This window comes from Lycium ferocissimum, chromosome 2 (genome assembly GCF_029784015.1).
Source record: "Lycium ferocissimum isolate CSIRO_LF1 chromosome 2, AGI_CSIRO_Lferr_CH_V1, whole genome shotgun sequence".
In the NCBI taxonomy this organism is placed as follows: Eukaryota; Viridiplantae; Streptophyta; class Magnoliopsida; order Solanales; family Solanaceae; genus Lycium; species Lycium ferocissimum.
Window position 1 is genome coordinate 51,754,103 of NC_081343.1, and position 13,210 is coordinate 51,767,312.

Here is a 13,210-nt window from a genome sequence, read left to right on the forward strand (position 1 = left end):
AAACTAGAATCTTAAGAGCTCATTTGGTAGGAGGTCATAACTAAAATAGTCATGATATTAGATGTGATATTATTTTATATCATGTTTGGTTGATATTTTAGGGCATGTATAACTAATACATGGATTATTTAATACACCAAAGGGTGTATTATCTTATCCCACCACCACCATGGGATAACTTATTCATGGATAGCTTATCCATGGATAAAAAACTAAAATGACAAAATTGGCCTTGTTTTGTTCCAAGAAACCTATAAAGGTCAAGCATCTAAGGGTATAATTGTAACAAATTATTTTTAAATTTTAAAAATAAATAAATATTCAAATGGTATCTTTTGTGTCCAATTTTAGGGCAATGAACCAAACACTCAACAAAAATAATCCCTGTATTACTAATCTCCACATTACTAATCCCTGTATTATTAATCATATTATTAATACCTACATTACTAATCCCTGTATTATTAATCCATATTATTAATACCTACATTACTAATCCCTGTGTTTATGTATAACAACAAAGCAATCTACAACTAAGTAAATCAAAATAAACTCTGAAATAATGGAAATTAATAAAACAAAAAGTATAAAATTCTTATTCATTAGTAATTTATATGAGATTTTAAAATTATTTTTATGACATTCATCAACATAGGTAAGTTGTTAATGTATTTTCAAATGTCCACATTTATTTTAAATTTTTAACTAATTTCAATTATAATTTAACTCTAGAAATCGAATTTTATCTTACAAAAAAAGGGACAAAGAGTATATGCATTAAAACATTTTCCTATCGTGTGAGTGGTAATTTGAACATCATTCGAAAACAACAGCAGAGTGTAATTTGTGTTGTGGACCATGGAAATATATATTCTGCAATACATGAAAGAGTCACTGACCCCAAAAGAACCAGAAAATTGATCATAAAATGGAGTACATGAAATTTCAAATTTTAATATTAAATTCATTAAATTAAAATCAGCCCCTACACCAATCATTCCAAATTAATGAAAGGAGGAAGGTGCAGTGTAGTGCTACACGTACCAGCAAGACCCATTTTCCGTCATCTATCACCATCAATAGTTGAATCCATTTGGCCAATATTATCCATTTTAGCTTAATCATGTTGATTTTACTTCATTAATTTGTCAATAAATTCTTTTTATTTCTTCTATATATATATATCTTTTAATTTCAGGTCCATTAATTAAAAAAGGGCAAGGTCGTTGTTAGACGTTATTAGTAGACGAGAAACTATTTTAGAATCGCTCAATTTATTCATTTCTTTTGTCTTGATTTGATACTGTTATGTTATCGCACAATTTTTCTTTTTCCTTTTATCTTGCTTTGTTCTTTTCAGCCGAGAGTCTACGGGAAACAACCTCCCTACACTACAAGGTAGGGATAAGGTCTCTATAAATTCTATCCTCCCAGATCCCATTTGTGAAAATACACTAGGTATGTTGTTTTATTGGGACATACAGTACTGCTATTATATTTGGGATCGGTCAGGCATTTATTTGTGTATGTGCTTGATGGAATGCACTCATTACGTGCTAATCATGGCCGAGGTTTTGAGCTGTGACAAAGTCTCTTTAGTATCCCCCATCACTTATTATAAACAGGAAATTAACTCCCTCGGTCTGTCCCATTGTACGTTGAAAATGTTTGTACGGTGATAAAAGAAAAACATTTTTTTGGTTTAACTCAATTCTAGAAGCTGACTTATGAGATGAGGATTGCCCGATGTTATATAAGGAGAAAGATTTATATTATATTAAATGCGTGACATTTCAACACAATCATTTGCACTTTGTCCCTATTTTATGGTGGTGTTTAATTTTTCCCTTCAAATGTGTTTTTCTTTAATTTTTTCCCGTTAAAATCGAACTTATGCCTAAAGAGGTATAAGTTACGTATTATAATATTCACAAGTTATGTTTGCATCCTTAAAGAACTTATGTCCCGCTAGACATAAGTTAGATTTTGAATGGCAGAAATTAAAGACCAACCCATTTGAAGGGCATAAATTAAAGACCAGTCCATTTGAAGGGGAAACCGAGCAATTATTTCACTAATCTATTTTGTTACACTCACATTTTTGTACGTTGAGTTTCGCTAAGTGCTAGTGTCCTAGTCTTGGGAAGTAGGACAAATTTTTCGAGGTCATGAGTATACATATGTCCATCTTGGGTATATAAGAGAGTAAAACCATGTTTAGTAAGCCTCAGGAAGGTTTAAGACTTGTCGGATCATCGGAGTTAAGTTTTAGCGAAAGTTTGACAAAGTGTCACGTTATGGCGCAATATGTGGCTCTCAGAGCACAACATGTGAGCCCAAAGCACGCTTTGAGAAGACGCAGTTGTGCAGCAAAGTGTGACAGTGAATTTTTTGTGATGTTGCGATGCCTGCCACATAACATGCGGCTCTCAAAGCGCACTTTGCGACGCCGCAAACCTCGCAAAGATGTTGTGTCGGTCCAGAATGCTTTGGACTACTATAAATAGACCAAATTCGACCCTAAATCATTATTTCACCATTTTTGGACCTAGATACTTCTACAACTCTCTCAACAAGTCTTCTTATGATCTAAGACCAAAATCAAGGGCAAACCAAGTGATTCTAACATGAAGAGTTCCATCATCATCATTAGATTGTTCTTCATCTTGTGGTGTTGAATTTGGAGACTTCTTGGAGGTGAAGGAATTTCGAACTTAGAGTGATCCTTGTGATTGAAGGTAAGATTATCACTCCATCTTCATGTTAACTCCATCTTCATGTTTATAGTATTATTTGGCATTTACATAACTTATGGGAAGGAGAAATTGTGAAAGTAAGGTTTAAGTTGTGCTAGAAATTGTTCTTAGCTATGCTTGAGTATGAATTATTCTAGACTTGGTATGGTTGTGATGTTGTTGGGCTGGTTTGTGCAATTAAAGTTGTAATATGAAGTCGTTGGATTGTTAAGTGAGTTGTAAAGATGAAAAGGGAACTAGTGAAGGATTGATGGTACTTAAATATGTATAGGATTGAGGAAAACAAGCTACATGAATCTTACGCACATAAAATGTTCGACAAAATGTCTAAATAAGTTCTCTTATAGGTTATGAACCCATCATTGATACAGATACTTCGTTTACCGTAGATGATCATTCATAGAGCGTATGAGGACTCGTGGGATCCGTATACTAAGAAGACAAGGTATGTTAAGGCTAATACCTTTCTTTCTAAAGGCATGATTCTCTTCTTATGAACCCATACATGACCTCCATAATATCCTTATCCCCCAAAAGCTAGAAGTTCATGATTCTCAAAGTTCTTATGATGCTAAAGACAGATGTTTTCTATGATGATAATGATGATGATGATAATCCCATTTCTAGAGATTCTAAAGCTTATGGTTTTGATGTTATTATGAGATTATTGAGCTTATTTCATGATTTTATTCATTGTTATTGATCTCACCTTATGATAATCGTCCCTTCAAGGTGAGATATAGCGATGATGATTGTTTCATAATATAAATCGGAGGTTATCGACCTTACGTCACTCCGATAAAGTAGTAGCTTTTAGTTGGGCTTTCGTGCATGTTTATATTATATATATATATATATATATATATATATATATATATATGGGAAAAAAAAGGGCGAGGCGTCGTATACGCATAACCACCGAGCGGTTAGTATACTATGATATCGTCCCGGACGCGGGATATATGGTTATGGGCACATTCCGCAGCATAATATATTTATGGATCGGGCTGCACGTTCCGCAGCATAATACACTTATGGATCGGGCTGCACGTTCCGCATCACTAATATGTTATATACGTATGAAAGATGTTTCTTTTAAAGGCTAAGCATGCAGGGTATCTGCCTTAAGAGGCAATCAGATGTACATGTTATCTCTTTATCTCATGTTATGTTCCATATCTCTTGTTATGTTGTTATTCATGCCTTACATACTCTGTACATTGTTCGTACTGATGTTCTTTCTTATGAACGTTGCGTTCATGCCCGCAGGAAAGCAGGGAGACGGATCAGGTCCTTAGGAGCTTCATCAGCGGAGTTTCAGGAGCGCTCCATTTGTTTCGAAGCTGCAGTTTATTGGTATTACACTTTTGTATAGATATACTTGGGCATGGCGGAGTCCTGCTCCGTCTTTATGGATTCCTATATTCTATATAGAGGCTTGTAGACAGATGTATCTAGATAACCTTATCAGTTCATTTTGTTGTATAATATTTTGGCAGTCTTGTCGGCTTATGGCGATGGGCATAGTTGTTGATGATTACATAGAAATATGCCGTTATCTTGTGTTATATGCCTTACAGATGATGATACCCATGAGATATCTTTGTGGTTCACCTAGAAATGATTATGAGATATATGTTCATAGGTGCTCGGTAGATTAGCTCGGGGCGCCCGTGACTCTCTGGTTAGGTCGTGACATATTTGTCATTCGACGTGGGAATCCTCAACATTATCGCACTTAAAACAAATATATGATGCAACCAACAAATAAAAAAAATATAGGCGCAATATCATGTGCTTTCTGATTTATTTATTTTTGATGCAAGTATATCTTTTACTAGTCTTTTGTTTCCACTATCTTTGAGACCAATATTGCTGACTTAGAGTGTAACAATTGGAGGCTTTCTCGAGATTAGCCAGGGATTCTCTTTCGTCCGAACTTTTCATGATTTGTCTTCTACTACTAGGTACTAAATTTTTTATTTTACGAGATACGAACAACAATAAACAAGAGTATATTGCAGAGCTCAAAGAATCGACAAGTGTGAAAACTGATGGCCGAAATTAGAAAATCAAAACATGTCCTTCGATAAAGAAGCCACCAAGCAAACTGCAAAACCCCTTATCTAAGGAATTCCACTTTCCGAGAATTAAGGCTTACGAGAGATATAAATAATTAACGCGCCAATGTAACATCTAAATCAAATCATATCAATTATTGTCGAATATTTTAATAAAATAAAACATATTAATTATGATAAAATTAAGTTTATATAATAAAATATATGTCATGTATATATTAATTTAATATAAATATTGAGTGTGAATAAATTTTTATCAATAAAGAACCCACTAAAACAATAATAAAAACTTATCTGCATCAGATTTCCCTCCTTTGGTGTCAAGTTCATTTCAAATGAAAGGAACATCTTCGTGTAAAAAATTTCCTTCAATACTAAAATAAGGACCAGATTTGAGATTGGTATAAAAGTTTACTACCCTGTCTGCTAAGACTTTGACGCCTTTATATCTTTTTAAAAGCTTTAAAGTTTTACACACTAATAATATAAATATAAATCTTTTAATTTACTATTGAGTGCGTAATAAGTGTACATATGATCTAGATCACTGTCTTGAATGCTTTGAAGTGAGAAATTCAGTTGACCACGCTAAACCTCTTTATACAACAATAAGATGAATATTTCTTAAGGAATTCTGAGAGGTATTTGAATTTGCAGGGGAAAAAAATTAGAAAATTATACATCATACTTCCTCCGTTCACTTTTACTTGTCCACTTTAAACTTTTTACGCGGTTTAAAAATAATAAATGAAGTGTATAATTTACTAATGCACCCATATTAATTGGTGCATGTTTTTATTGAATTTGAAAAATAATTTGAAGTGAATATTTAATACTATGGGTAAAACAAGAAAATATAAATTATCTTTTATTGATATGCTAAAAGTAATAAGTAAAAATAAAAAATTTATTTTTAATATATTGGATAAGTAAAAGTGAACAGAGAGGGAGTAGATAATAAAAATTGAGACTTGAAAAATGAGTCTGTAAAAACTGTCTCTCTTATTGATGCCCGATAGATAGCCTGTTAGATTGACGTTAAAGGTAGCCAATAGAAAAGAATTTTGATTTGAGCGAGAATAGACATAAGTAAATGCAAGAAAATCTTGATTGACCGTTCAAACATTGTGTGATATTTTTCTTTGGAAAAATCCAATCACATGGATTGAAAATTCATAATGTCTCTTTAAGTTTTTCTCTAGGTAAGTATCCGTTATTTTGATTTTGTATGCATAATTTTGCCAATATAGAACATTCTTGGGTATAATCATCACTGTCTTTTGGGAGTTGTGCTTTTCAAGCATGCGCTGGATATACGTTTTAGGTATAATAATGCTGCATTATAACTCACTCAACAATTAATATCTTTCATCAAAATTTCTGTTTTCATGTTGTACTAAAAAGATATGCAATTAATAGAATTTAGTCATACAACAAGTACTACAACAAAAACAAAAAGAAAATTCATTTTATACCTTTTCTTTTAAAAATTTCTGAACAAGGTAAATTTTATCGTTTGTATTTAAAAATTCCCTATATAACATTATGTTTACTGGCAACGAGAATTATTTTTGTCACTTAAAATAACTTTTAAAAAGTAGCATTAATATATTTGGAAATCAAAGATGTGTTTCCGAGAAAACGGCAATATATAGATTAACTACTCCCTCCGTTCACTTTTATTTGTCCAGTATTCTAAAAATAAATTTTTACTTTTACTTGTCACTTTTAGCTTATCAAGAAAAAATAATTTTTTTTTCTGTTTTGCCCATAGTATTAATTGTTCACTTCAAATCCAATAAAAATATGCATCAATTAATATTGGTACATTAGTAAATTATGCACTTTATTTATTATTTCGTAAGATGTGTGTAAAGTTAAAAATGGATAAGTAAAAGTGAACGGGCAGTATATTGTAGTAAGTATCTTTAATTTTATTAAAATCAATATCACGATTCGTATCAAATGGTTCAAAGAACTACAGAATAAGAATATTATGTTCGCCACCGCCTCATTGTATTGAGCAATTTCCTTAAAAAGCAGAATAATAGCAATGTACCATTAATCAGTAATCTATAACTTGTCTAGTTGCCTATATTCTTTAATACTAATTTTATATAAATTAAGTTTCTAATTTAGATTATGTCTGGCTAATTACAATTCATAGATAGTTGTTGCCAGTTTTATACTTTGATATACAGAAGGACAGGGATAATAGATTCTTAAGTATCCCCCACCCACTAACTTGGAGGCCCCCTCTCGCTGTTCTGGTTTTGGTTATCAAGTCAAACAAAGTCCGTATAGTACCTTACCTAGTGGTTTCTTTTGGGTATTGAAATGGATTCATTAACTGGAGTACTGGACCCAACTATTATTAAACAGTGCCTTACCACCTGCTTTACACCTTCGCTTATAATTACAGGCCATATTATGCTAGTGCATTTTCGCAGAGGGAAGTGAAGATCGACAGTAAAATGCACACCATCCGTCTCAATCACATAAATTGGGAAGACGAATCATATAATTATACACTGATTTTATATATATAAAAAAAATTGTTATACATAGTAAGGGTGTTAAATTGGTGAGTTGAGCTAATTTTTCGGAGTCAAAATAATTGAATTAATAAATGGGATGGTTAAAATTTATTTGAGCCGAGATGGACCGAATCAAGATTCGTTGGACAATACATAGCCCATCCCGCTCGACCCTCATTGAATTTTTCTTTTTAATAATTTATTTAAGTAGCTAATACTCATATTTTCAATTTGTTGACCTATTTCCTTTTTAAGTCAAGTCTAAAATAAATGGCCTCTTTTCACAATTTGGAAAGCAAATTAACTTTATGAATGATTCTGACCATGCACAAATTTTTAAGAACTTATTTTGAACCACAAGTTTAAAAGTCTTATTTCTTTCTTAAATATAAGTCATGTGATCAAATGGTTCATATAAATTAAAACGGAGGGAGTAATTCTTTTACTTTATTATGTTTATATAAAATATATCAAATAAAAAAATTAAAATTTGGCAAGGTATTTTATAGGTCAATTTGAACAACGTATGTGGTCCAAATTAACTCAAGCACTCAACTCTTAAATGAACCGAATTTGGTGAATCAAAATTGATTGAATTATCAAATGGATGGATCATTATCGTGTCCAAATTTTGGTGGGATAGATGAGTCCTATTTTCGTATCCTGATTTTTCACCCCTATAAACTAGTGACGGTTAAAAATAATTACGGCTAGACAGGTAAATCTTTTTTAGGCATCTAAAAATGTTAAGATCGCATAATAAATCTTAGCCCACTCATGCAAAATCATTAGATCATTGGTGAGACTTGTGCTAAAGAAGGATCCAGGAACATGAAAGTAGCAGTAGAGTATGTTGACATGAATGATGTTAGAAATCTTTGCTTTAAATATACACTCTTCAACTTCAGTCACTTAAATGACCAGCAAATTATTTCCGGGGTGGTTGGATGAATTTATTTTCCCTTGAGATGCTTCCATTTCTCAAAAAAGAAAAATAAACTTTTCTATCTTAGCTTAATTAAGTCACCATATGCACAATAATGAATGATCTTTTTCTCTCTCCTTCTCTTTCTCGCGCCAAATCTTGGCTTTAACTTTCCAACTTCTATTTTCTTCTAATCTTTTCCCTCCTTTTCTCTCTGCCCATATTTTCTCTTTAATTTCCTTTCTTTTAAACTTCCTTACAATACTTTTTCAGCACACCCTTGTCCTTTCACCTAAATATTTTCTTCCATCAGTTCACACTAGTCCAAGACTCCATTTCTCGTGTACTAAAATACACCCATTTTGCCCACTCTGTATTACTAAAAATCAATGGATTCTGTAAGACCATCTCCAGCTCCAAGTAAGAGTAGGTTAGCAAAGACATTTCAAAGAGTAATCCATAGAAAAAACTCATCAAAACCTTTTTCCAACAATGGGTTTTGCCTACTCATACCTCAAGAAAAACTCAGATGTTGTGAGTCACAACACTTTGACAAAGAAGAAATTGAAGAATGCAAAGAACATACAAAAAACAAAGCTGTTATGGAGGCTTTTGTTGCTAAGCTTTTTGCCACTGTTTCTTCTGTTAAAGCTGCTTATGCTGAGCTTCAGTTAGCTCAGTTCCCTTACAATAATGAAGCTATTCAAGTTGCAGATCAAGCTGTGGTTGATGAACTCAAAGCTTTATCTGAACTCAAACACAGTTACATCAAACACCAGATTGATTCTTCACCACCCCATGTAACCCTAATGCTTGCTGAGATTCAAGAACAACAATCAGTCATGAAGACATACGAAATCACCATGAAGAAAATGCAAGGAGAAATTGAATCCAAAGGATACAACATATGTACTCTCCAAAATGAGCTACAAGAAACCATACAAAACAACAGATCACTTGAAAGAAAGCTCAACGCTAGTGGATCATTCTCTATTCTTGACAATGTGAAGTTTTCAGATGTAAATCCTAAAGATTTCATCATGGTTTTGCACTATGCTATGAGATCTATACGCAACCTTGTTAAGTTCTTGATTAAGGAAATGGAGTCTGCTAACTGGGATATTGATGCTGCTACAAACTCTATACAAAATGGTGTTACTTTCCAGAAAAGTAATCACAGAGCTTTTGCATTTGAATCTTTTGTTTGCAGAGAGATATTCAGTGGGTTTAACGAGCCAACTTTTAATGTTCAAAATGATGATTCTTTATTTTCCGGCATAACAAGTCGGCGGAATTTCTTCTATGAACAGTTCAAGAAGTTGAAATCTGTGAGTGTAACTCATTTTCTCAAACAAAACCCTTCTTCTCTGTTTGGTAAATTCTTGAAAGCTAAATACCTTCATTTAGTTCATCCAAAAATGGAGTTTTCCTTTTCTGGAAACTTAAATCAAAGGAAACTTGTAAACTCAGGTGAGTTCCCGGAAACAGAGTTTTTCAAGGTTTTTAGTGAGATGGGTAGGCGCGTGTGGCTTTTGCATTGCTTAGCATACTCTTTTGATCAACAAGTTAGCATTTTTCAAGTGAAAAAAAACTGTAGATTTTCAGAAGTCTACATGGAAAGTGTCACAGATGAGATTTTCTCCACTGCCGGCGGTGAGTTCAAGGTGGCGTTCACGGTGGTTCCAGGGTTTAAAGTTGGTAAAACGGTGGTTCAAAGTCAGGTATATTTATCTCCGGTAAATCCTCCGGCCAAGCACTAGTAGTAAATATTAGAGGAAAAAGTAAGTAAAATCACATCCCCACGCGCTCACACGCGCCGCCACAGCTTGTAAATGGTTGGATCAGCTATCAACATTCTTCCAATAAATGAGTTGATGGTTAAGACGACACCTGAAATAATCATTTTTTTCTTGAGTTTCTGCATGAACAATCAGGTGTGTGAATTTTCTATCTAAACGATCACTGACTATTTATCAATTATTCACTTTTTTACCTGAAATATCACAATCGTTCACGCAGGATAAGTTAGTGATAGTTCAGATAGAAAATTCGTACACAGAAACTCACGAAAAAAGTTACAGTTCAGGGTGGTGTTTTTAACCACGAACTCAGCGGTTTAATGACAGCACTAGGTTACTACCCAAGACGGTGGCGCGTGAGGTGGCGCGTGGGTTGGAGCGAGTGGGAGATTAAAGGTACGGATTATCTTGTGGAAAGTGATGGGTTGGGGGGTCCAAAGCATAAGTGGGCTTTTGGGCCCACATAGTGAAAGGGGCTTATTGTGAACTGGAATTTTGGAGTATAGTGACAGAAAGATTGGGCGGTGAGACAAAAGGCAGAGGAGGCTCACTCAGGTTGTGGCCCAATCTTTGTTTCTTTGGTATCAAAAGTTGAAGAGCATGTGGGACCCTTGTTCTTTCTTAAGAGATGTGCTTAGAAAATTTCTAGTACTTAATGTTGTTTATTCTCAAATTGTACGTTAAAGAATGAGAGGCATATGCCTGCAACTTGCATATGAGAGACTATAATGTGTATAAAATATTAGCTTAAGTATTATAATACATAATAAATATATAAAATGAATATTATGCATGGGTATCTTTGCTTAGAATTTTGGATCTAGGGACTTGCACACAATTCTTTATTTCCTTGTTTCATTTTTATTTACATTTTTCAAGTCTGAAGGAATAACTTACTTACGAATCAAATACTTTCAAGAGCCGAGGTCGTTCACCTATATTTATGTTCACTTACAATTTAAATAAAAGGAAGTTTATAGTAATATTTTGTATTTTTATTTACATATCTTGTATTATAGTTTACATATTTGATGCGAATATAACTTAACTAAGATATACAACATTTATAATGGAGTACAGAACTAATTTTCTTGTTCGTGAGTGTAATTGCTAATATGGTGAAGTGTGTAATGTTACATTACTATGTACACTAGCTCACTCTCTTTTTGCAAGGCAAAAGGAGTTAATAGATCTGTATAAAATGAGCATCGATCTAGGATGTTTATAGAAATATACTAGTATATGAATCTTACAATATCAGTGATGTTGAGAAGCCGCTTACCTCCCCTTGGGATCCCAAATTCTTAGGCGATTTTTTTAGGATATCGTCAGTAAGTTTAGTGATTTTTATATGTATATATTTTAAATTTACATAGTGCAAAAAAAAAAAAAAAATAGTGAGTCGAACATAAATAGATCCCCTTAAATCCACTTATGTTCCTCGGGTTGGGGTTCTGTAGTAAACATAGACATATATTATCAGTCAGGGGCAAAGCTAGGAGCTATTTTTGTTTCAAGGTTAGTTGATTTTCACTTCATCAAAAAATTACATTATATAAATAGGTCAACTCTTTTAACGTATACATATACGAATATGTTGAATCTCTTTGGTTTGTCCGTGAGTTTACTTTTTTAGTAAAAATTCTAATTCTTACGGTTACGAGCTAGCAAGATCTACAAAACTGAACAGTAGTGTCATGTGCATGATGCATGTTCATACAAAAATTATTTAAGGTATTGTCAGAAGTGGAATTTCAGATGCATTTGAGAGGCACTATAAACAATCATCCTTTCTAGAAATGGTTCTTATTTCTCAGGCAAAGGGCACGCCACTGTGAAAAGGAAATGTCGTCATATAAAATACAAACCAGATTCACGGGGTGCTTTCCGCTAGTGATGTTTCTTGTTTTTTTACTTAATTTTTGGTTTTCGCAATTCATTTATACGAAAAATTCATTTATTACGATATCGTTTTTCATTGAGCAAATGGTCGAATTAACTAGTTTTCAATATTTTATCCTAATAAGAGATGCAAAATGGATGATCTTGGACCGCAAAAATTATTACTGAATTGTCATTTTCAAGAGTAAATTATGGAAATAACCTACCAAAGTCATTTTTGTTCTTCTAAGACAATAGGATCCCTCGACTCAGTGCTGAACTCTATAGCAAGGCAACTAAGGCATATGCCTGAGGCCTCCAATTTTGTGGGGTTTCAAATTTTATCAAGAATAAATTATGTGTTAATTTTTCTTAAAGAAAATTGAATATTTATGATAAAAAGCAGTAACATTTTTTTGTAAATTTTATACTACTTTTAAATCTTTTTAGAATAGAAGAAATTAAGTTAACATTGTTTTGCCTTCTTACATTCTATTAGCATTACTAACATTATTTTATTCTCTTTAACCCCCTTTTGTAATCTTTTTCTTAAAATCTCTGATTGTTTACCCCGAAATTGGATAATCAATTGAATTTGTAAGTGGGTATAGGATATGTAACATTGTTCTTGACGTATGTTGAGGTAAAGGAAATAGGGATTGGAAGGCTCTCCAATGAAGTTGACAAAGATGTAGACGTTTGTGAGCAATGTATTATATGATTAGCGATAATTCACGAAAGAAAACGGCCTCGGCCGAATAAATGAAAGGGAGAGTAAATATACGAGATTCTTTTCTTACAAATATTCTTGAAATGTAAAGGAGCCAACCTCTCCAAAGGAGGGGGATGTCCCATATTTATAGTGCTGCCTCCATGGGCTCTGTACAATGTGAAATTTCGAATAAAATAATAATAACAGACGGCTACGAACGGATTGATGGGATTAGGCCCCGGCGACGCCGTCGACACACGCGTGGTTGGTAGGCGGCGTGACGGGACACTGCGACGGCGCGGCTTACGTGGAGCAGTACATCTTAGGACGAGCGACCACCGGACCAACGGTTATCCGGCGACGACCTACGGACCGAGACCCCGGACCGAATGGCCCCACTCCGGCCTTCGGCTGCGCTCCTCCAGTTCGGCTCGATGGGGCCCCCTCGGTTCGATCCCTATAGCGCTCCCGGTTCGGCTCGAGTCTTCCTTGCTCGCCCTCCCTTTTGGTTTGGGGCCT

General features: G+C 33.8%; 1 protein-coding gene and 1 long non-coding RNA gene across 2 annotated transcripts; both read left to right on the plus strand.

Moving 5' to 3' along the window:
• Positions 1-2,553: 2,553 nt before the first annotated feature.
• LOC132048159 (uncharacterized) lies at positions 2,554-4,313 on the plus strand. The gene is made up of 3 exons (XR_009412920.1): positions 2,554-2,738; positions 3,104-3,201; positions 4,026-4,313. It is a non-coding gene; the product is annotated as an uncharacterized LOC132048159 (long non-coding RNA).
• Positions 4,314-8,302: 3,989 nt separating this feature from the next.
• Positions 8,303-10,184, plus strand: LOC132043755 (protein GRAVITROPIC IN THE LIGHT 1). The gene has a single exon (XM_059434222.1). It carries the CDS (start codon positions 8,689-8,691, stop codon positions 10,057-10,059), a length of 1,371 nt encoding a protein of 456 aa, XP_059290205.1. The 5' UTR covers positions 8,303-8,688; the 3' UTR covers positions 10,060-10,184.
• The last annotated feature ends 3,026 nt before the right edge of the window (positions 10,185-13,210 follow it).

What these genes read in the sequence shown, in the direction of transcription:
- LOC132043755 (XM_059434222.1), top strand. Translation starts at nt 8,689, where the DNA reads ATGGATTCTGTAAGACCATCTCCAGCTCCAAGTAAGAGTAGGTTAGCA.